This window comes from Lutra lutra, chromosome 2 (genome assembly GCF_902655055.1).
Source record: "Lutra lutra chromosome 2, mLutLut1.2, whole genome shotgun sequence".
NCBI classification, from domain to species: Eukaryota; Metazoa; Chordata; class Mammalia; order Carnivora; family Mustelidae; genus Lutra; species Lutra lutra.
In genome coordinates this window covers 182,529,942-182,555,605 of record NC_062279.1, presented here as the reverse complement: position 1 = coordinate 182,555,605, position 25,664 = coordinate 182,529,942, and the positions used below count along the sequence as shown (strand labels likewise).

Genomic DNA, 25,664 nt, shown 5'->3' with positions numbered 1-25,664 from the left:
ACTTGCTATTACATTTATAAATAATTCTATATCAAAATAAAAAGGCTATTATGAAAGCAGTGTATATATATACACACACACACACAATAATTAAAAGAACACATACATACATTTTTATCAAAGATATATGTAAAATTTTAAGAAAAATAAGTACATTACAAAATATAATGTTAATTTTAAGCAAAAGGATTTACAATTTTTTTATAAAATAAACTTAAGTTTTAAACTTGATAAAATTCTGGATTTACCTTTTTCCAAAAATATTTTTGGACTAATGTGATTTTACATTAAAATAAGTATTTGTGGCATTTTAATTGTAAATAAGCTTCACTACAGTTTCAAATATAAAAATAAACAAGTATATGAAATTGACCAAAAAAAAGGGATGGTACCTTGCTTTCTCTTTTGTTTATATACTGTTCAAATATTGAAATACACCACTCTGAAACTGCATACATATTTTCTACTTAAAAGTAAATTAGTGATTAGAATCTCATTATTTTTCCCTACATATTTTCTTTAACTATCAATTTCTGGGGAAAAAGAAAAAAATAATTCACCTATAGAAAAAAATTCTAGGGAATCAGTAGGTAAAGAAGGAAAGTAATTATCACAAAGTTTAAGATATGGTCAATATATTTTTTCTATTAACATTTTTATCCTAGGTTCTCAACCTTTTATATTTTCTTCTATTTCTGCGAAGAATTTTTTTTAATTTCCATATAGCTTTGAGGTGCTAGAGTAGTTCAAATAAAGAGCATACATGAGGGCATGAGAGAACAACCCTGAGTAAAGAACTGGTACTGAGAATTTACTGAATATGGTAAAGAGAATATAGATATAGCTAGTTTTAACAAAGAGCTGTGAAGCTGTCTCTGGAGATAAAAAGTTTTGAAAAACTGGGAACTCAAACTAAGCACAAAAGGACAAATATAAATGATGTTTTGGATTATCTGTGCATAGGCCATAAAAGTGTAGCTTGTAATATGCATGATTTTTACTGCTTAATCTTAATGATACAAAATTTTCTTTCCTGTTGTATTAACATTATGCACTGTTTTTTGTTTCAGGCAAATACACCAAGGAGGAAAAAACCAGACACAATGTCCTCAAGGGTCAAACTGACTTAATTTGTAGGCTTAAAGGCACAAAAGTTATCATTCACCATTTTGATAGAATTTAGAGTTCAAATTGCTACTTTATTTTTATTTTTAATGTTCTGTGATTCCCTATTTTTCATACCAATTATGAGTATACCATTTGAGTATCATAATGGCACTCTTACATAGTCTGTAAGACCTGGAATACTACATTTAAATTTTAACTTGGTTCAAAAACATGTTACACACATCCAGCTGAGTAAATGAAGTACATAAATCTCTGTGTAATAATTTTTCACAGTGCCTTAAATTTTGGGGCTCATCTTACAAAAAAACAGACAATATACTAACCAACTGACACTGGACTATTTTTAAATCTTAGTTCTAACCATAAATGTGCCAAATCTCGCTAGGTGGACTTGGATTCTTGAGCACATGGGTGTGAATCCTAACATGCTGCCTATAAGCCATATGATCAAAGATAAGTTACTCAACCATTCAAAGGTCCTATTTCCTAATTTGCCAAATGTGTTAATAATTGTAACCTAGTTCACAGAATTGTTGTGAGGATTAAGCAGGAATATATATGTATGGTACAGCACAACGTGAGTTTCCGTAATGTAAGTAATACCATATACAACTAGAAAATAAGGAAAATGTATTGATGTTATCACAAAAATCATTTGTGATAAAAATACATAAATGTATTTTTATTTTGTATTTTATTAAAATTAATATTAAATAATAATATTAAGAATTAAGCATTAATATTAATATTAATTTTATTATTTTAATGTATTTGTTATTAATTTATTATTATTTATGTATTTAAAAACATAAATGTATTTTTTCCTGTTTATCTTTGAGTCACCAAGTAACAGCAGCTTAACACAAAATACACAAAGTCAGCTAAACACAAGAGAGCCAAGAAAGAGTGTAAAGGAATTAAAAAATAATCAAATGCTTCCAAAGTAGTATTATTCAATAAACAAGTTACATAAATGAAACAATCAATAACCTCATGTTTGTGCTACTTCTTCACAGCTCTGAGGAAATGAAGGAGCACATCACAGCTACCACTTCAACCGGTGACATAATGTGCCACAAAGGAACGGAATCAGACTACAAGACTGATGCGAGCTGTGGGATACAAAGGGTGCATATTGAGCATTTCTAAAATTATAGAACTGTGATAGTTTGTTTCAACCTGATTGGATTACATGCTCTTATCTACTGTAGGTAACAAGTAACACTCTTTGGAAAGTGTTCAATTCATTTTTCATCACCTTGTACACCAAAGTACACAGTATCCATCTATTCCCTTATCACTTCTTGGCTCAGTCTGGCTCCTTTGTCTTAGAAGTTCTTTGCGCATGATTCTTTCTGATCTTTGTTTATGTTGCATATGTCTTCTTCATTCAACAGACTCAGCTCTTCCTTTTCATCAAGTTACCTTCAACTTTTTTTTTTTTTTTCTGAAGTTCTATATTTGCTGGAGTACTTATTTTAGTTACTGAAAATTTAACATGCTTTTGATTATGCTAGTATTTTTTGCAGGATCATTATTGCTTTTTATTAATGTTATTAATTTATTAATGTTCTAAGAAAGCTGCTTGGGTTTTAAGTTGTCTCTTCCAGGACTACTTCTCACAAAAACCTGTCATTTTTTAATGTGTAGGTTTCTAAGGAATACACACACACACACACACACACACACACACACACACAACCAGTAGCTCTGCTTATTTTAAAATTCTGGAGAGACCAAAGTTTCATTCAGATACAAGTACTGATACAAGTGGGTACTGTACTTTACTGCAGATATGGTTTAATACAGCTATTCAGTATAAAATTACTACCTATTATTTTCACTTTCCTTTAAATAACTGGTACAATAAAGGTACTTACTGGCTGAAGCCTGAGGTTGCATGCGAGGTATTCCTCCATTTGGCACTTGAAAATTTGAGTCACTTCTGCTGCTTTTCACTGAGTCAACTTGTGTACTAGATGGTCGGGACAGGTTTGGAAGACTGCGTCTTAGTTTTTCTGTAACAAGAGAATTTAATGGAAAAAAAAAATCAAACCATTCTTTTAGATGAAGAAAGAGTTAAAATATTAATTGGCAATCAAAAACTGAATTCTTTATTTAAGCATTCAGCATATTTTATTAGAGTTAATAGGAAGTACATGTCTTATAACAACTCAACCCAGGTTCTATAAATGGGTAGAACAAAACCTTTAAAAAGAGCCAGAAATCAATTAAATAAAAATCTACATACAGACCACTTCATGAGTAGGACAAAGCAATACTAACATAATCAAGTAAAATTCACTTTCTTCTTTATTTGTGTACTGATTCACTAGCAATAAAACAGTAAACTGACTAAACTTTTGATCTACTTGTCTGAAATACAAAACCCTGGTAAAAATTTGTGTTACATACTGAAATATGAAGGAAAATTGTTTCTCCAGAAACATTCTAATTACCTTCATTTTTAACACTGCTTGTCTGTAGATCTGTGGGATGACCCTGAAGTGAAAGGCGAGGTTGCTGTAAGCGGCTAATCATAGGCTGTGGGGACACTCTACTATATTCTATTCCCCGAGCAGGAGATCGTGAACGAGGTGAATTTCTGGGTGACTGCTTAGGTGATGGTCGAGGTGAATTGCGTGGTGATGGTGAAAACCTGTTAACAGCAGGGTATACTGCATGATGCATATTGTCATCTTCATCATCTAAACTTTGCGCATCAAGTTCCTGATCACTAAAAGTACCCCGCCTTGTAGAATTGCAAGATGAACCAGAACTGCGCCGAGATGTGGTGGCTGCATACTCTTGACGGAGACCTGACAATAATGAATGTGTTATTTTATTTCTTTAGGTATATTTTTAAACATTTAAATATTTTTGAAGTTTAAAAACAAAAGAATACCATTAAGAAATTCAAACAGGGTATAAAGTGTAAAGGAAAACTCCCTTTCCACTTGAATCATCTTACACATTCTCCCATATGCCTAAAACATTCAAAAAGATTATTTTTAAATTGAATGGAATTCTATAAACTTTTGCCCAATGCAACATTTTCTTCTTAAATCTGAAACCTATAGTAGAGGCAGAATGATAAACTTGAAAATATTCCTACTCCTAAAGACAATAATCACAATTTGAGATCAACATTTAAGAAATACTAAGGGAAAATAAGTACTGTGCAACCAATGTAAAGAATACACAAGTGGATAAATAAACTCCCTGGATACTAAATTCTCTGAAATGATGTTATTGATGAAGGAAACTTCTATCCCACTCTCAGGAATTCAATATTTGGGCATAAATGAATTTCAATTGCTTCACAACCCAAGACTTTAGGAAAACAAGCTTAAATTCTAAGCCATCACGTACAAATTTTCAAAGGGCTCCCCTATGTATCCTGACATCTCCAGAAACACCCAAGGAACCTTAGGCCCTTCAAATAGTATAAAAACTTCTGGAACAAAAACAAATGTTGATATATATTCAATGAAGAAAAAAATTACTATTCAAGAAAGTACAGAATTTAGCTAATATTTTGAGCAAGTCCTGCTACAAATATGGACAACCTAATTTAAAGATCCCTACTATTACATAGTAGTATTCAAACTTTTAAGATGGGTACTCATACACAGATAGTTCTATCAATATGGTACCCAAAGAAGTGGGTGAGAATCACACCAAGGTATCTGTAAAATACAGATTCCTGGGGCCTATCTGGTCCTTCAGTCAAGCCACAAGTTTCACTAGTACCCAACAAGTTACTTAGTGTCTCATTACAGCAAACACAGCATTAAAGACACCTAACAAAAGACAGCAGACCAGTGAAGAGCACTGTTTTACAAAGAAAAACACAGATCCCAAAGCAGGCCCTCCAGTACTAGGGGATCCTCAGGAAGCAACAATCTCTATGGGATTGTGTTTTTCTCATATTAAAAATAAGGAGGCTTAACCAGGCAACAGCTAAAATCTGTAATTCTACATTTCTGTTAGAAAAACACACACACACAAACAGGGCACCTGGGTGGCTCAGTTGGTTAAGCCACTGCCTTCAGCTTGGGCCATGATCCCAGAGTCCTGGGATCGAGTCCCACATCAGGCTCCCAACTCCCTGGGAAGTCTGCTTTTCCCTCTGACCTTCTCCCTTCTCATGCTCTTTCTCTCTCTCAAATAAATAAAATCTTAAAAAAAAAAAACCACACACATGCACACACAAAAAAACCCCCCAAACAAACAAAAAAACCCTGAAGAAATGGTACTTTAAAACATTTGCTTAAAAAAAAAAGAATCATTTGCTTAAACAAAACAAAACAAAATGAAACAGGCATTTGAAGGCAGTATAGGGCACATTTTTAGCATCTTTTAATTCACCAGAAAAAGAAATATTTGTGCATGGGGATGGCCTAAAAAGAACGATTAAAGTAAGGCTAAAATTTCTTTTACTTGTTACCAAAACACAGTAAGAAAGTGACAGCAAATAGCTGGTTGAGTTGCTAACAAAATCCTGGGGTCTAAAAAGCCAGAGTTCAGGGGCGCCTGGGTGGCTCAGAGGGTTAAAGCCTCTGCCTTCAGCTCAGGTCATGATCCCAGGGTCCTGGGATCAAGCCCCGCATTGGGCTCTCTCCTTGGCGGGGAGCCTGCTTCCTCCTCTCTCTCTCTGCCTGCCTCTCTGCCTACTTGTGATCTCTGTCTGTCAAATAAATAAATAAATAATAAATAAATAATAAATAAAAAGCTAGAGTTCAGAGAGGAAATGAGACAATTAACTCTAAGTTATAGTGAGGAAGCATTCTTTATTCTTTCACATCCCTGACAAAAACTAGCCTCTCACTAGCTGACAATACCAGTCTCAATGAGGAGTTAGAATTACAGAAGAAAAAAGAGTACCATATTATTAGTTTCTAGGGCTTAAGATAAATAAAGCAAGCACCAAATCTTTGTTTTTCTATGAGAAGTAGTGTAAAAATGGGAAATGAATCAGTAGGATAACATTCTGCAGTTTCTTAATAAATGTTATAGTTTAATAAAACTATATATTTATATAAAGGGTCCTAATGTAGAAAGCATTTCATTAAATTATACCAACGCTCCATATTACCCTTAGTCAGCTGTCAACACTCTGAAATGTGTACTTCAAGAATCTTTTCATTGTAAAGATTAAAGGGGTCACTTTAGAGAGATTGCTTGGTTCAGAGTTAAGCCTGTGGTATTTTATGCTAAAATGTATAGTCAAACCATAATACTTTACTAAAAACATAAAACAACCCATCCTCCCTAAAAGCCTTTTAAAAATGTGTACCATTATCAGTACAATTAGGTGAGGATATTTCACATGTTCAAGTTTTCCTGTTTCTTCAGGTTGAGAATCCTTTTATGATCTCCTGAGAATGACACTGTGATTTTCTTAGTCTGATTATTTTCACTTACTCTTTTCATTCCTCATCTTTATTTACTCACATTTTGTGTACTGAATTTTTTTTTAAATCTTTTACACACAAATATGAAAAGTGCAACTATGTAAATAAGAATGAATTGCCATTTCCATTAAAAAGAAATGTAGAGGCAATACTCTCACCACCATCTTAAAATGAAAGCCAGGGCATCCATAAACCCTTAATATAGTATGAAAAATTCTGTGCACATGTGCATTTTGGGATGGCAAGGGATATAATTTTTATTGGATTCTCAAAGGTATCTGTGACCTGAGAAGTCGCAAGGACCACTCTGCAGCAAAGCAAGATCATAGGCTTCACTTCATTTAATGTCATAATTCCAATTTTCTCATAAAGGTCTTTTTTTTTGTAGTCTCTATCATATATTCTGAGATTATGTCCCCGAGGGGTAATAACTGGTTCTTGGGGTATGAAAAAAATCTTAGTTACCATAATAATTTATGGTCCTCATAGTACATAAAGATATGCAGGGTGGGCGCCTGGGTGGCTCAGTGGGTTAAGCCACTGCCTTCGGCTCAGGTCATGATCTCAGGGTCCTGGGATCGAGTCCCGCATCGGGCTCTCTGCTCATCGGGGAGCCTGCTTCCCTCTCTTTCTCTCTCTCTGCCTGCCTCTCCATCCACTTGTGATCTCTCTCTGTCAAATAAATAAAATAAAAATCTTAAAAAAAAAAAAAGATATGCAGGGTGGATCTGTGGTATTAAAATATCATGGTGGGAGGTGGTAGGCAAAAAGGAAAAAAAATGTCTGAAAAGGCACTCCTGGGGAGCTAATAACGGAAAAAGGTTGAGAAACACTGATCTAGAATAAGAAAACACAAAGTCACAGGGTAATAACTACTCTAGAGAGTTCCTGCACAAAGTAACATGCAGGATATGGTTACCAGTCATTGAAGCAGAGTATTACCTGCCTTTCTTTGCTCCTCACACAAGATGTTCTATGTAAAATGAACTCTGAAAATACGTTAATGAACAAGCAAGTCTGTATGTTGAATAAGCCACTGAAATTTCAACATTTGTTACTATTCTTCCACATCTTAAGACCTATTTAATAACCCCAACAAAATTATATCTTAACTAGACCTCAACTTTAACAATTAAAATACTTACTTTCCTCCTGCATCCGAGCTAGAATCTGTACATCGGTTACATCATTTAGCTTATAATTGGATCCAATTGAATCTTCATCTAATTCTGAAGCACTTAACTCACTGTCTATAGAGGATTGAGGGCTGAGTGGAGGATTTCTGTCTGATGAACTTTTCAAATTACCTTAAAAAAAAAAAAGATTTGAAATTTGGTTAAACAAAAACTGAATAAACATCTGTTCTAATTAATTTTATATTAAATCTTTGATCCAGTTCACCATTATTCTGTTTTGTTTAAAAAATTCCCAAATACTGAAATTAAAAATTGACCTTAGTAAGAATAAAGAGGATGGAGCGAGCACCCGGCTGGCTCGGCAGTGGAGTGTGTGACTTTTATCTCAGAGTTGTAAATTTTGAGCTCCAAGTTGGGTGAAGAGATTACTTAAAAAAACAAAAGATAAAATCTTAAAAAAAAAAAAAATAAAGAGGACTATAGGGTCTCCTTCATACGTTATGGCATAAAAACAAAACATTTTAACGATAAATTATCTGTCCTCTTATGAAACAATTAAGCTTTTACCACAGTGCTTGGCAAGTAGGTAGTGTCCAATATATGTTAGAGGATTCCAACTTTTGTAAGACAGCCAGTGGAACTGCTTATAAACAGATGCATTTATGATGTGTCTTCTCCTCTCAAAGTTACTCGTTAGCAAATACCATTATTTTTTTCCCTGAATAAAAGCATCTACTTTTCCTAAGCAAGAAAACTATAATTTGAGGAAAATCAAGATTCCTTAGAGATTTAGGAGCAAACCAAAAAAGAACACTATGCTCATTTTTCCTGCATTATGCCATGTTTACAAAATTCCTTTGTCCAACTAGTAATGGGGATCCAAAGAGCCCTCTGAAGTGCAGCAGTGAAGCCCAAAGATGGAATAAAGAAAATAAATAGATTTAAAAAAGCATTTAATCACTCAAAACAAAAAGGGATAGAAGACATGTCAGAGGAATAAAGGATATACTTATTAACTTATAAGATAATAATAATTTAGTTATAAATAAATGGTTTAAATACTTATTTAGTTATTTTAAATATTTATTTAGTTATAAATAATAACTTATTTCTAAGGAAATGCTTTCATCGGATCATCAACTTCTGGTGAAGCATAAAGTCCCAACACTGTTACTAATATTTCTAATATAGGTTGATTTGAAATCAATCAATCAATTCCCAGAACTCTTTACCATAAAAGTCAGCTTTCACAGAGTGTTATATGTAATTGATGAATCCCTAAATTCTACATCCCAAACCAACTTTACCATATATGTTAACTAGAATTTAAATAAAAACTTGAAAAGAAAGAAAAAAGTCAGCTCCAACATGAAAGGACTGTAAGAAGAGTTAATGTGTACATTATGAAGAAGAACGCAGTACATATGACAGGAAAAGTACTACAAGGCCAAGCTCAAATAGTGCCCAAATAAAATTCTTTATATTAAACAAATATTTTTAGGATGCAGTCATGGGTGACATAAATAGCAGCAAGTGACAACTTACATACAAAGTAAACAGCAGGATCAAGAGAGTCCACAGACTAGGGAATACACAGGTCAAAAATTTGGGGTGGTTAACAATAACCTTAGTTATTAGCTGCAATAATTAGCCATAACAGCAGCAGCAGCCGCAAGAGTTAACCAGGGCTTGAATTCCGAAGAACAGTAAGTCAGAGAGAACATGTCCGTCACAGAACCACAGTAAACATTCTTTCCCTGAGTTACAGCAGTCTATCCCTCCCCTATCATTTAGGGCTCCACTCTGTCGGCACATTTCACATATGGCCTTCTACTTCTCGTTAAGTGAAATATCAAAGCTTATTAAATAAAGCTTGAATTGTTTAACAAAATAAGTGAAAATAAGAGCTCTTATTTTTAGTGATGCTGGGTGACTCAGTTGATTAAGTGGCTGCCTTTTGCTCAGGTCATGATGATCCCAGGGTCTTGGATCAAGTCCTGCATCCAGCTTCTTGTTCACTGGAGAGTCTGCTTCTCCCTCTGCCTGCCACTCCCCCTGCTTGTGTGCTCTCTCTCTCTCTGACAAAGAAATAAAATCTTAAAAAAAAAAAAAAAATCGGAAAATGCTATTTAAACAAAAAGAGCTCTTATTTTTAGCTTTTACAGCCCAATCAAGCTACTCCGCAAGCATCTATTGGTTAAGAGAATCAAAAGCTTGTTAATCTAATCAAGCAAGATCAACAAACTTAGTACATGCTAAAAAAAAAAAAAAAAAACTTCATGGATGTAACCTGGTTTACCTGTATCCCTGGGACCTAGAATAGTACCTGGTGCTCCTCACTGATATTTTCTCTAAGCACTTAAAAGTTTCATAAATAAAAGAACTTGAACAACTGATGATTACATTATTTTTGAGGTAGCACAATAAATTCCTTAATTATTCATTTCATTTTCTCCTTACCTGAATTTCCAGGAAGTATTAGCTGTTTGACTATAGGAGGTCGCACTGGGGTTGAGGATGGAGAATTGAAACCACTGCTGTAAGGGCTACTTGCATTCGGACTGTAAGGGCTTGTGTAACTCATGGAGTTGAAAGGATTATTATATAAATTCTGCCTCTTGAGAGCTGTGTTAATGAGAAGGGGAGAAATCAAATTTAATAACTGAGAAAAGTTAACATTTTACTTAAAAATTTTTCTTATTGGAAAATTCATTTAAGTCATTATCTTTTTTATTTATTTATTTATTTATTTTTTATTTATTTGACAGAGAGAGAGACCACAAGTAGACAGAGAGGCAGGCAGAGAGAGAGAGAGGGAAGCAGGCTCCCTGCTGAGCAGAGAGCCCGATGCGGGACTCGATCCCAGGACCCTGAGATCATGACCTGAGCCGAAGGCAGCGGCCCAACCCACTGAGCCACCCAGGTGCCCAAGTCATTATCTTAATTTAAATACAGAAACATTCTTATAGTAGCAGAGGAAATACATCAAATTAGGAATTCCAACAATATATTTCCATTACCTTCAACTGTGCTATGCAAATAAAACAGCAGTTACACCAAACAACAAAAATAGTATCACAGGAAGAATATCTTTTCAAAAAATTATTAGCCATTAAATTAATTTACTCCTATCTTGTCAGAAAGTTTGTTCCAACTGTATCAACCCTGAATAGCCTTAAAAAATAAGATAAATGAAAAAGTATATTTGTGTTTTCTCATTTTTCTATAACAAGCATGTACTGCAAAGAAAAAAAAAATCCTATGAAATGAGATTTACAAACAGTCTTTCCAGGGATGCCTGGGTGGTGCAGTCAGTTAAATGTCTGCCTTCAGCTCAGGTCATGGTCCCAGGATCCTGGAATCATCAGGCTCTCTGCTCAGCAGGAAGCCTGCTTCTCCCTCTGCCTGTCGCTCCCCCTGCTTGTGCGCTCTCTTTCTCGCTCTGACAAATAAATAAATAAAAATCTTAAAAAAAAAGTCTTTCCAAGGTTTGGATTTTTGAAAAAATAATAAAGGAATATTGACTACTTAGACAAGGTTAAAGTCAAACATGTGAGAATTCTTTTTTTTTTTTTTAAGATTTTCTTTATTTATTTGACACAGGGAGAGAGATCACAAGTAGGCAGAGAGGCAGGCAGAGAGAAGCGGGGGAAGCAGGCTCCCTGCTGAGCAGAGAGCCTGATGCGGGGGCTCGATCCCAGACTCCGAGATCATGACCTGAGCCAAAGGCAGAGGCTTAACCCACTGAGCCACCCAGGCGGCCCGAGAATTCTCTTTTTAAAAGGAAAAAAGCCTCCCCCAGCCCCAGTTTTCTGACGCAAGAGTAGTTCTGCCAAAAGAGGGAAAAAAATTTATGCTATGCATATAAAATTATAGAAACAGTACCAAAGTAGAACTAAGATACTGAGTACAATTATATACAAGAAATACACTTAAAATAATACTTATTTCCTCTATTCTAGAATCCACAGCTTATTCAATACTTCTAACCACTGGCAAAGCAATATATAGGACATATAGACAAATGTGACATGGCACTACTTTTTAAGAGGCTTACAACCAAGTAGTGCAGGCAAAAAAACCCCAATGATTTCAGGGCAAAATGAAACGAGTACTATCATGAAGGTATAAGGGGCTGTGGAACTTTTGAGATAAGAGTAATTCATTACAACCGAGAGAAACCAGGTAAGCCTTTTTGGAATGAAGCCCTGGGGCAGTCTTGAAGAGGATAAGCAGCAATGTGATGGACACTGAAAATGAGCAAAGGCTGTGCTTTCATCGGTGTTTATAATAGGAACAAAAGCAGTGCCTTGAAAACACGTAACATGTTCAGGGAGAAAGAGTGAGTAATATAGAAAGGTAAAGCACATAGCTGAGGGACAAAACAGGAAAATCCGGCTGGGCTAGGTCACGGAAGTCCTGGAAACTATGCTTAGGAGAATGACGTTTATTCATATCAGTGAATTTTGAGCAAAAGTAATATGATCCGGGCGCCTGGGTGGCTCAGTTGGTTAAGTGACTGCCTTCAGCTCAGGTCATGATCCTGGAGTCCCGGGATCGAGTCCCACATCAGGCTCCCAGCTCCATGGGGAGCCTGCTTCTCCCTCTGACCTTCTCCTCGCTCATGCTCTCTCTCACTGTCTCTCTCTCTCAAATAAATAAATATTAAAAAAAAAAAAAGTAATATGATCCAATCACTTTAGGAAGAAAACTAATGGACATTTTTATGTTGAACAGATTGGACTGAACCAGGCAGAAGTGACAAATATAAAAAAGAAAAAAAAAGAATAAGTATTAAAAACTAGAAGGATCACTAAAGAAAACAAAGTAAGTCTTTAAAGCGTCTTTAAAGTTTCTGATTTATCTACTGGGAAGAGTGGTGCTTTGGAGAGAAGGAATATATTTTCTGTTTAGATTTTCTGTTTAGTTGGATGATACAGAAGCAGCTGGACAATGCGATTTTGTCCATATTCACCATGAGACAACATGCCACACTTTAAACATACTTAGGATGTAGTATGTGCCATGATCTCAGAAATACACATCTGAGCAGAAATTGGGGTGCTAATTTCTCCCCCTTTACTCTTTGATCTCCTTTTAAGTTTATTCTCTTCTATTTGGTTATTTGTTTAATCATCAGCATTTCAATTCCTCAGCCCTTTTGTCTTCTCACTCTATATTCCTTCTCCTAAGAAATCTCATTCATACCCATGACATCGGTTATTATCTGTATTCCCAAAACTTGCCATTATTTATATCTCCAGTCCTAAGCTTTCCTGGTCTTCAGTCCGTATGTGCTGCCCATTTAATGTCTCCTCTATGGGTCTGGCGAATGCACTTCAGAGGCAACATTTCCAAATTCAAACTCATGATTTTCCCACTAACACTGAATTCTCTTTCTGGGTGTGTTATCTCAGAATGATTAATAACATTCACGCTGTCACACAAGCTGGAAACCTAGATCATTGTTGATACTTCTCCCAAATGTCCTCAAATCTGGTTCATTCATTTTTCCTACCACATCTTTTCAGCTCCACTACCATCAACACACATTGCCCAGCGGTCACGATCAACCCCCCTTAAAAGCACCCTATATTCATTCACTTTTGGCCCTTTCCAATCTACTCTCCATACTACAGCTAGCAACCTTAGCCAAACTGCAAACCTGATCATGTCTTCCTGCCCATACACACCATAACCTTGAATAAAACTCTCCAGTATCTTTCTATTGCTTTTAGAAAACATAATCTATAAGACCTTAAAAAGTCTGGCTCCTACATATCTTTCTGGCCATACCTCAGATCTCTCCCTTCCTTAGTCTTCTCCAGCCACATGCTGGCTTGTTCCAGGTCATCAAATGTGGGCCATACTCCCCACAACATGCTCCCAGACCTCCCACAGAGCTTTTGCACATGCTGTTTTCTCTACTTGGGATGTTTCTCCCTCTTTCGCCTTCCCCCTTAAATCACTCATGTCTTTCTGAATCTTTAGGATTCAGGTCAAACATTGTTCCCTGAGGAAAAATTCCTATTTCTCAAAGCTCAAAGCACTAGGCACCATTCTTTCATTATAAATCGCCAGTTATAAAAATTATTTGTATTAGTACATTTCCCCTAGTAGAACACAAACTCCATGAGTTCAGGTACAGTGTTAGGTTTTCCTCATCATGTATCCTCTATCCTTTCCTCAAAGTCTGATACACACCAGGCTCTCAGTAAATATTAACTGGATATAGGGGCACCTGGGTGGCTCAGTGGGTTAAAGCCTCTGCCTTCGGCTCGGGTCATGATCTCAGGGTCCTGGGATCGAGCCCCACATCGGGCTCTCTGCTCAGCGGGGAGCCTGCTTCCTCCTCTTTCTCCCTGCCTGCCTCTCTGCCTACTTGTGATCTTTGTCTGTCAAATAAATAAATAAAATCTTAAAAAAAAAAAAAAAGAGTAACAGTTTCTCTTACATACTCCTACTACTTTAATATCTTGTGATATAATAAAGCAACAAACTACTCCCTCAAACTGCTATTTTTGAGGTGCTATTCTGGTTTTCTCCTTCTAAGTGCAACTTAACTATTTACCAATTCTTAATAGTTCCTATTTCTTAGGATGTTTTAAGCCAAGGTTTAGTAAACTATAGCCTGTGAGCCAAATCTAACCCATTACCTCTTTTGGTAAATAAAGTTTTCCTGTAACACACCCATCCCAATTCACAGTCCACAAAGCCTAAGATGCTTCCTATCTGGCTATTTACAGAAAAAGCCTGCCAACTCTTGTTTATAGGTTTACTTAACTATTATCTGCCACACCCATTAGAGTACAAGCTCTGGTCTGTTTTTATTCATTGCAATACCCTAAGAGCTGAGAACAATATGTAGCACATAATAGGTTACGAATATATAGTACTGAATGAAGAAAATTCCTAACTATAAAATATACTTACATTATTTCTAAGGTGAGACAGAGTATTAATTGTTAGTAAAGTTTTTTTATTACTTATTTTTTATTAAAAGATAATGTATTATTTGCTCCAGGGGTATAGATCCGTGAATCATCAGGCTTACACACTTCATAGCACTCACCATAGCACATACCCTCCCCATGTCCATAATGCAACCACCCTCTCCACACCCCCTTCCCCCAGCAACCCTCAGTTTGTTTTTTGAGATTAAGAGTCTCTTACGGTTTGTCTACCTCCCCATCCCATCTTGTTTCATTTTTTCTTTCCTTACCCCCACAGCCCCTTGCCCTGCCTCTCAAATCCCTCATATCAAGGAGATCATATGATAACTGTCTTTCTCTGATTGACATATTTTGCTCAGCGTAATACGCTCTAGTTCCATCCATGTTGTTGCAAATGGCAAGATTTCGTTTGATGGCTGCATAGTATTCCATTGTGTGTGTGTGTGTGTGTGTGTGTGTGTGTGTGTGTGTGTATTATATATATGTATATATATATATGTATATATATATATATACGCACATCTTTTTTTGTTTTTTTTACAATTTTATTTATTTATTTGACAGACAGAGATCACAAGTAGGCAGAGAGGCAGGCAGAGAGAGAGGAGGAAGCAGGCTCCCTGCTGAGCAGAGAGCCTGATGCGGGGCTCCATCCCAGGACCCTGAGATCATGACCTGAGCCGAAGGCAGAGGCTTTAACCCACTGAGCCACCCAGGTGCCCCATACCACATCTTCTTTATCCATTCATCTGTTGATGGATATCTAGGTTCTTTCCATAGTTTGGCTATTGTGGACACTGCTGCTATAAACATTCAGGTACAAGTGCCCCTTTGGTTCACTACATTTGTATCTTTAGGGTAAATACCCAGTAGTGCAATTGCTGGGTTATAGGGTAGCTCTATTTTCAACTTTTTGAGGAACCTCCATGCTGTTTTCTAGAGTGGTTGCAACAGCTTGCATCCCTACCAACATCCTAGAAGGGTTCTTCTTTCTCCACATCTTTACCAGCATCTGTCATTTCCTGACTTGCTAATTTTAGCCATTCTGACTGGTGTGAGGTGGATCTCATTGTGGTTCTGATTTGTATTTCCCTGATGCCAAGTGATGTGGAACACTTTTTCACGTGTCTGTTGGCCGTCTGGATGTCTTCTTTGCAGAAATGTCTGTTCATGTCCTCTGCCCATTTCGTGATTGGATTATTTGTTCTTTGGGTGTTGAGTTTGGTAAGTTCTTTACAGATTTTTCATATGTCGTTTGCAAATATCTTTTCCCGTTCTGTCAGTTTTCTTCTGGTTTTGTTTACTATTTCCTTTGCTGTGCAAAAGCTTTTAATCTTGATGAAGTCCCAATGGTTTATTTTTGCCCTTGATTCCCTTGCCTTTGGCGATGTTTCTAGGAAGAAGTTACTGTGGCTGAGGTCGAAGAGGTTGTTGCCTGTGTTCTCCTCAAGGATTTTGATGGATTCCTTTCTCACATTGAGGTCTTTCATCCATTTTGTGTCTATTTTTGTGTGTGGTGTAAGGAAATGGTCCAGTTTCATTTTTATGCATGTGGCGGTCCAATTCTCCCAACACCATTTGTTGAAGAGACTGTCTTTTTTCCTTTGGACATTCTTTCCTGCTTTGTCAAAGATTAGTTGACCATAGAGCTGAGGGTCTATTTCTGGGCTCTTGATTCTGTTCCATTGATCTATGTGTCTGTTTTTCTTCCATTTCTTTGAAAAAAAAAAAAAAAACCTGATGGTATTTTGATAGGGATTGCATTATCCATGTAGATTGCTTTAGGTAGCATAGACATTTTCACAGTATTTGTTCTTCTAATCCATGAGCATGGAACATTTCTCCATTTCTTTGTCGTCTTCTTCAATTTCTTTCATGAGTACTTTATAGTTTTCTGAGTACAGATTCTTTGCCTCTTTGGTTAGGTTTATTCCTAGGTATCTTATGGTTTTGGGTGCAACTGTAAATGGGACTGACTCTTAATTTCTCTTTCTTCTGTCTTGCTGTTGGTGTATAGAAATGCAACTGAATTCTGTGCATTGATTTTATATCCTAACACTTTACTGAATTCCTGTACAAGTTCTAGCAGTTTGGGAGTGGAGTCTTTTGGGTTTTCTAGGTTAAGTATCATATCATCTGCAAAGAGTGATAGTTTGACAACGACTTTGCCAATCTGGATGCCTTTAATTTCTTTTTGTTGTCTGACTGCTGAGGCTAGGACTTCTAGTACTATGTTGAATAGCAGTGGTGATTATGGACATCCCTGCCATGTTCCTGACCTTAGCAGAAAAGCTCTCAGTTTTTCTCCACCGAGAATGATATTCGCTGTGGGTTTTTCATAGATGGCTTTGATGATATTGAGGTATGTACCCTCTATCCCTACACTTTGTAGAGTTTTGATCAAGAATGGATGCTATACTTTGTCAAATGCTTTTTCAGCATCTATTGAGAGTATCACATGGTCCTTGTTCTTTCTTTTATTAATGTATTGTATCACACTGATTGATTTGCAGATGTTGAACCAACCTTGCAGCCCTGGAATAAATCCCACTTGGTCGTGGTGAATAACCCTTTTAATGTACTGTTGGCTCCTATTGGCTAGTATATTGCTGAGAATTTTCGCATCTGTGTTCATCAAGGATATTGGTTTGTAATTCTCTTTTTTGATGGGGCCTTTGGTTTTGGGATCAACGTAATGCTGGCCTCATAAAATGAGTTTGGAAGTGTTCCTTCCATTTCTATTTTTTTGAACAGTTTCAGGAGAACAGGTATTAATTCTTCTTTAAATGTTTGGTAGGATTCCCCTGGAAAACCATCTGGCCCTGGGCTCTTGCTTGCTGGGAGATTTTTGATGACTGCTTCAATCTCCTTACTGGTTATGGGTCTGTTCAGGTTTTCTATTTCTTCCTAGTTCAGTTTTGGTACTTTATACATCTCTAGGAAAGCATCCATTTCTTCCAGATTGTCAAATTTGCTGGTGTATAGTTGCTCATAATATGTTCCTATAATTGTTTGTATTTCTTTAGTGTTAGTTGTGATCTCTCCTCTTTCATTCATGATTTTATTTATTTGGGTCTTTCCTTTTCTTTTTGATAAGTCTGGCCAGGGGTTTATCAATCTTATTAATTCTTTCAAAGAACCAGCTCCTAGTTTCGTTGATTTGTTCTACCGTTTTTTTGGTTTCTCTTTCACCCATTTCTGCTCTGATCTTTAGGACTGCTCTTCTTCTGCTGGGTTTAGACTTTCTTTGCTGTTCTTTTTCCGGTTCCCTTACGTGTAGGGTTAGGTTGTGTACTTGAGACCTTTCCTGTTTCTTGAGAAAGGCTTGTATCGCTATATACTTTCCTCACAGGACTGCCTTTGCTGTGTCTCACAGTTTTTGAACAGTTATGTTTTCATTTTCATTTGTTTCCATGAATTTGTTCAATTCTTCTTTAATTCCTGGTTGACCGGTTCATTCTTTAGTAGGAAGCTCTTTAGGCTCCAAGTATTTTGAGTTCTTTCCAACTTTCCTCTTGTGATTGAGTTCTAGCTTCAGAGCACTGTGGTCTGAAAATATGCAGGAAATGATTCGGATCTTTTGGTACCAGCTGAGACCTGATTTGTGACCCAGGATATGATCTATTCTGGAGACTATTCCATGTGCAGAAGAATGTGTATTCTGTTGCTTTGAGATGGAATGTTCTGAATATATCTGTGATGTCTATCTAGTCCAGTGTGTCATTTAAAGCCTTTATTTCCTTGTTGATCTCTGGCTTGGATGACCTGTCCATTTCAGTGAGGGGGGTCTTAAAGTTACCTATTATTATATTATTGTCGATACATTTCTTTGATTTTGTTATTAAATGGTTTTATAGTTGGCTGCTCCCATGTTAGGGGCATAGATATTTAAAACTGTTAGATTTTCTTGGTGGACAGAACCTTTGAGTATGATATAGTGTCCTTCCTCATCTCTTATTATAGTCTTTGGCTTAAAATCTAATTTATCTGATATAAGGATTGCCACCCCAGCTTTCTTTTGATGTCCATTAGCATGGTAAATTGTTTTCCACCCCCTCACTTTAAATCTGGAAGTGTCTTTGGGTCTGAAATGAGTTTCTTGTAGATAGCATATTGATGGGTTTTGGTTTTTATCCATTCTGATACCCTGTGTCTTTTGACTGGAGCATTTAGCCCATTTACATTCAAGGTAACTATTGAAAAGATACGAATTTAGTGTCATTGTATTACCTGTGACTGTTACTGTATATTGTCTCTTTTCCTTTCTGGTCTACTATTTTAAGGCTCTCTCTTCGCTTAGAGGATCCCTTTCAATATTTCCTGTAGGGCTGGTTTGGTGTTTACAAATTCTTTTAGTTTTTGTTTGTCCTGGAAGCTTTTTATCTCTCCTTCTATTTTCAATGACAACCTTGCTGGATATAGTATTTTTGGCTGCATGTTTTTCTCATTTAGTGCTCTGAATATATCATGCCAGTTCTTTCTTGCCTGCCAGGTCTCTGGGGATAAGTCTGCTGCCAATCTAATATTTTTACCATTGTATGTTACAGACTTCTTGTCCTGAGCTGCCTTGAAGGATTTTCTCTTTGTCACTAAGACTTGTAAGTTTTATTATTAGGTGATGGGGTGTGGACCTATTTTTATTGATTTTGAGGGGCGTTCTCTGTGCCTCCTGGATTTTGATGCTTGTTCCCTTCGCCCTATTAGGGAAATTCTCTACTATAATTCGCTCCAATATACCTTTTGCCCCCTCCCTTTCTTCTTCTTCTAGAATCCCAATTATTCTAATGTTGTTTCGTCTTATGGTATCACTATCTCTCAAATTCTTCCCTTGTGGTGCAGTAGTTGTTTCTCTTTTGCTCAGCTTCTTTATTCTCCATCATTTGGTCTTCTATATCACTAGTTCTCTCTTCTGCCTCATTTATCTTAGCAGTAAGAGTCTCCATTTTTTATTGCACCTCACTAATACTTTTTTGATGAAAGCTTGGTTAGATTTTAGTTCTTTTATTTCTCCAGAAAGGGCTTTTATTTCTCCAGACAGGGTTTCTCTAATATCTTCCATGCCTTTTTTGAGCCCAGCTAGCACCTTGAGAATCATCACTCTGAACTCTAGATCTGACATATTACCAATGTCGTACTGATTAGGTCCCTAGCCTTCAGTACTGCCTCTTGGTTTTTGTTTTGTTTTGCTTTTGTGGTGAGTTTTTCCGCCTTGTCATTTTATCCAGATAAGAATATATGAACGTGAGAATAAAATACTAAAAGGGTGGCAAAGACCCCCATAAAATGTACTCTAACCAAATCAGAAGAGACCCCAAATTGAAGGGAGAAGAATGGGGGGGGTGTGTGTGAAAAGAAATTTAAAAAGAATGTTTAAATTATATATATATTAGACAGGTTAATAGAGCAGAGCCACCCACTTGATTTTAGGTGTATTTTGGTCTCTTAGAAGAAACTACCTCCCAAAATTTTAAAGAATGAAAAACTTACATATATACAAAAATAAGGGTAAACACAATAAAGGGATGAAATATGACTGTAAAGATGAAAATTTAAAAAAAATTTCTAGAAAAAGAATTGGTAAGTTGGTTGGAAAAAGAAAGAAAAAAAAAGTGGAGAGAATTTGCTCAGGCTGGAGACTAAAACACAGCCCTGTGCTAGATCTGCGGTATATTTTGATCTAGTAGAAGAAATTGTATCCCAAATTATTTTAGGAAAAAAAAACCTTGTTTGTATACAAAAAATTAAGTTAGATATGATGAAGTTTATGATAAAATATGACTATAATAATGAAGGTTTAAAAAGATTTTTTTAAGAAAGGTATTGTTAAGATAAACTAGTTAAAAAAACGTTAAAAGAGGAAAAGTTTACAAAATTAGAAGAAAAAAAATAAAATTAAAAAAATTTAATTAACTTTGTAAGACTAAAGGATCATGGGGAAAAAGCTATGAATTCCATGCATTCCTTTCCCTTAGCTCTGAAGTTAGGCTGTTCTCCTTGATTAGTGAGCTTGGTCTTGGCTGGATGTTCTTGCTGATCCTCTGGGGGAGGGGCTGTTGTAGTGATTCTCAAATGTGTTTGCCCGAGGCGGAACTGCACCACCCTTGCCAGGGGCCAAGGCTAAATAATCTGCTTGGGTTCGCTCTTGGAGCTTTTGTTCCCTGAACACTTTCCACGGAGCTTTGGAGGATGGAAATGAAAACAGCGGCCTCCCAATCTCTGGCCTGGAGGAGCTGAGAGCTTGGGGCCCCACTCCTCAGTGCGCCCTTGGAGAAAAGTGGTCAATCACTCCCATCTCCCTGGTCTCCGGCCGTGCTCCACGCTCACCCAGTATGTGACTGAGCATTTCTGTTTCTGGTGCATAGCCCCATTTGGAGTCTCAAAGCAGATTCCTGCCATGCTGCTCTTCCAGCAGAGGAAGGTGGGTCTCCCTGGATCTGCCACTTGTGGGGTCCCTGCTCAAAGAGCAGTGGCCCGACTGCTGGATCATGGTTTAAGGTAACCCCAAGCTGAAAGCTCACTCCTTGGCTTGGTCTCTGTAGTCGGCTTCCCCGCTCTGAAACCTGTGAGCTCTGCCACACTCAGATACCCCTGATCCTTCTGTGACCCTGCAGGACCTGAGACCACACCGTTACCTCGAGGGCTCCGTCCTCACTTAGCCTCTGGAGCCATGTCCCTCAATGGAACAGACTCCTACAAGTTCGGATTTTGTGCTCTGTTGTTCACTGCTTACCAGGTCTTGGCCCCACCCCCTGCAGTCTATCTTCCTTTTGCTTTGGATTCACTTCTCTGCATGTCCTACCTTTCAGAAAGTGGTTGATTTTCTGTCCTAGAATTGCTGCTCTTCTCTTCGATCTCCTGTTGGGTTTGTAGGTGCTCAGAATGGTTTGATAACTATCTAGCTGAACTCCTACAACCTGATGTTATCTCAGTCTGCTACTCCTCTGCCATCTTGACTCTTCTCCCCACATTTGACCAAGTTTGTTTTTTTTTAAGATTTTATTTATTTATTTGACAGACAGAGATCACAAGTAAGCAGAGAGGCAGGCAGAGAGAGAGGGGGAAGCAGGCTCCCTCCTGAGCAGAGAGCCCGATGTGGGGCTCGATTCCAGGACCCTGAGATCATGACCTGAGCTGAAGGCAGAGGTTTAACCCACGGTGCCACCCAGGTGCCCTGACCAAGATGTTTTTAATAAACATCTAAATAGGGGTGTCTAGGTGGCTCAGTTAAGCATCTGCCTTCAGCTCAGGTCATGATCGCAGGGTCCTGGGATCAAGCCCCACATTGGTCTCCCTGCTGAGCGGGGAGCCTGCTTCTCCCTCTCCCACTCCCCCTGCTTGTGTTCATTCTCTTGCTGTGTCCCTCTCTGTCAAATAAATAAATAAATAAAATCTTTAAAAAACAAAAATTAAAAAAACATCTAAATTACATCACCTAGGGGCACCTGGGTGGCTCAGTGGGTTAAATGTCTGACTCTTGATTTCAGCTCAGGTCTTGATCACAGGACCATGAGATCAAGCAGTGCACTGGGCTCTGTGCTTAGTGAGGAGTCTGCTTGAGATTCTCTCCCTCTCCCTCGGCTCACACATGTGCATGTGCTCTCTCAATAAATACATCTTTAATTAATATCACCTAACTGGAATGAGTTAGAAATTTTCCAGTTTTTACAAATCGTCTACTACCTTGTTTACATATTTCTAATAATCTTATGAATACAATTTAAATCAAGCCCCAGGATATAATTCTAAAAACACTTAATATTCAGAAAAAACATTTTTGGTCTATGGCCACACCACCCTGAACACACCAATCTTGTCTGGTCTTGGAAGCTAAGCAGAGTCAGGCCTGGTTAATACTTAGGGAGTATTTTTTAAAATTACATAAAAGTGTTTCCTTTTAAAAAAAGGATCCCCTACATGAGGAAAAAGTAACACTTTGCTGTCAAAACAGATTCAGAAGCTCTATAATCACATCTTATGTTATTTCCATATAATAACCACTACTTCTAGCCAACCAAGCTATGCTTTATTGTACGCCAGTTTAACTGTTTAGTCTCCCCTTTGTCTTCCTGGAACATTTTCAGCCTTCACTCTAATAAGAGCACGATTTTAACAGTTAAGCAAAATAAGCAATTTTAAGTACATGGCTATCAAGTAAACACAAGGCAAAACAAAAAACAAAACAGAAAACCTATTTAGGATGAGTAATCACACATCAGTTCCTCATTACATAAGTATTCCAAAAAACAGTAACATTCTTAAGAGATTGAAATTCCAAGAAAGAGTCAATAATATTTTTCCTACATTTCTACCCACACTGGCATGCTATATTAAATGCCATAAGTAGTGACAGACACATTTTGTCAGCTTTGTGAGTGCTATTAAACAAAAGAGCATAAAAGCAATGTTAACTAAAATGCCAAGTTAGAAACAAAAAACAAGGGAAGGAAAATGAATGCATTTATTAAGTCCTACTATGAGCCAGAGAAACATGTTACATTACTGCATAAACATTATCATCCAGTCCTTAAAATAACCATACAAAGTTCATCATTCTTTTTTTTTTTTAATATTTTATTTATTTATTTGACAGACAGAGATCACAAGCAGGCAGAGCAGCAGGCAGAGAGAAAGAGGAGGAAGTAGGCTCCCTGCTGAGCAGAGAGCCCGATGCGGGACTCGATCCCAGGACTCTGGGATCATGACCTGAGCCGAAGGCAGTGGCTTTAACCCACTGAGCCACCCAGGCGCCCCCTATATATATATATATATATATATTTTTTTTTTTTTTTTAACAGTTATTTGTTTTAACTTGTATTGGGAGAAAAAAAAAACACAAACAAACCCTGCTGTATAAAACCTATTGTTTCATGGACATTTTTTTAAAGATTTTTAAAAATTTATTCATTTGAGAGAGAAAGAGTGAGTGAGCTCATGAGCAGGAGAGAGCATCAGAGGGAGAAGCAGACTCCCAGCTGAGCAAGGAGCTTGATGCAGGGCTCCATCCCAGGACCCCAGGACCATGACCTGAGCCGAAGGCAAACACTTAACCAACTGAGCCACCCAGGTGCTCCCATGGGTATTATTTTGTAGGATGAAATGAAATAAAAATGAAAAGATTGGGACAAGCTATTAAGTTATAGCACAAGGTTATGTGCATATGGCAAAAACTCATGACGGCATGCACAATGAGATTCAAAAAACACTATCAAAGAAAGAACAGCCTTCCTAAAAACATACCCACTCAACATTTATCTGTTTTTTTATTAAAGAAAGAGATGAATTTAAAAGTAAAATTATAGACATACCTGACATAGTTTGATCAAGTTTGTGGATAAGAGACTTTTTAGCACATTCAACATCAGGACTTGGGTAATCCAAAACTTGCCTGCACCAAACTAATGGGCTAACTGATTTCTGCATTGGTGTAAGTTTTTTCTTTGGTGATGAATACAGCCTAGAAGAAAACAAAAACATAAGGGTAGCATTCATTATTAAGCATAAGGTCATAAGATAGAGATCCTTTTGGACAGATTTAAATTGGGAGGGGGCACTGTACATGTCACAGATCATCTTCAAAATCATCCACATTTTACTTCATGCATAAAAAGATAATGACACTAAAACAAGCCAAATTTCAAATTTCAAATAAACCCAAATGAAGCCAACTGTCCAATCCTAAAATGTCTAACTTTTCTTGTAATCTCATTACAAAAACTATGAGTAAACATCTGTCTTTACAAGAGTTAATTCTGTTTTCACTAGTATTTAGCCAACTCCTTAATATAACCATATCATTAAGTATTGTCTAGGAGACAGAATGAGGAGATAAATACCTTATTTTCTACCTCCCAGTCCCCTTCCTACCATAAATCACACAAAAAATCTATTAGTGATTCATTCCTTTTAGTTAAGCAATACACACTCTATAGCCCTCTTTTCAAGCTATAAATCCTTAATAACTTAGTATGAATCCATTTATGAAGTTTATTTCATTCTCGGGAAAGAAGAATAGGACAGTATTTTATAAGCTCCTGTGGAAAGGATACAAAAAGAAAAGGTAAGCATAAGACAACGGAAAGAAACACTTAGTTTTTCTACTTCATAGTTTTTTCCTCAGATTGGTCTAGATTATGTCAATTGATACTGATTTATTTCAAATATGATGCCATATGAAAAATGTGAAGTTACTTGAATTCTAACCAGAGTGGTTCCCAAATTAAGACACTTTAAGTGGAATTAATGAAGTAAACAAAAGCATAATTAGATTTATCCACAGTTAAATGTTTCAATAAGGCCAGGAGTTAGTAATTTCACATTTTACACTGATCAAGTTAGGGCAATAAAATGAAGTGTGTTCTGGCACAAATACTTAAATGTATCTCTATCGTACTAGAATTGATGAACTACTTGCTAGTATATACATTTTCCATCTCTTTTCTCATCTCTCCTACTTATAACTTAGATGTGTCGCTTACATCAACTATTTAACTCTTCTCAAGATATAATCAAAGCTAACAGGGTAAATAATTTCTCTAGTCAACAATCCATGTTTACTTGGATAAAAATGGAATGAAATATCAATTTATTAAATAACTTATTAACAGTTCAAAACAAAAAGAAACCAAGGGGGGGGCTCATTCTCTTTCCAAGTTAAACACTACAAATGTTTCATAATCAAGCTCTGTCACAGCATTCCCATTGTAATTGTGATAACTATCAAATACAGATATTCTAGGTTACCAAATACTTAGCAAACAAAACCTCTTAGGTGAATAAGCATTAATGAAATCACTTTCTAATAGTATCATCACTCTTTCAACATACAACTTTTCCCTACACTGACTGGTGTCACAGTTTACCCATATGATTCATGCGTACTTAGTTTCATAGCTAATAGTAGAGGAATATACTAATTGTAAAAAGTACAAGGAGAGTGAGCCTCAAAAACATGCTCAAAGAAGCCAGACCAAAAACATACATATTATATGATTCCATTTATAGGAAATGTCTATAAAAGAACACAGAGCAGA

The 25,664-nt window shown here is 36.7% G+C and overlaps 1 protein-coding gene across 3 annotated transcripts in view; it reads right to left on the bottom strand.

The window, feature by feature from the left end:
• The window catches only part of SLAIN2 (SLAIN motif family member 2), a 99,766-nt gene that overhangs the window by 32,580 nt on the left and 41,522 nt on the right, over positions 1 to 25,664 (bottom strand). For all 3 annotated transcript variants that reach the window (XM_047719241.1, XM_047719239.1, XM_047719240.1), the window contains exons 2-6: positions 23,940 to 24,088; positions 10,142 to 10,306; positions 7,691 to 7,852; positions 3,588 to 3,947; positions 3,009 to 3,146 (exon numbers count right to left, since the gene is read on the bottom strand). In XM_047719241.1, the coding sequence (XP_047575197.1) occupies positions 3,009 to 3,146; positions 3,588 to 3,947; positions 7,691 to 7,852; positions 10,142 to 10,306; positions 23,940 to 24,088 (974 nt within the window). The remainder of the gene's footprint in view (positions 1 to 3,008; positions 3,147 to 3,587; positions 3,948 to 7,690; positions 7,853 to 10,141; positions 10,307 to 23,939; positions 24,089 to 25,664) is intronic.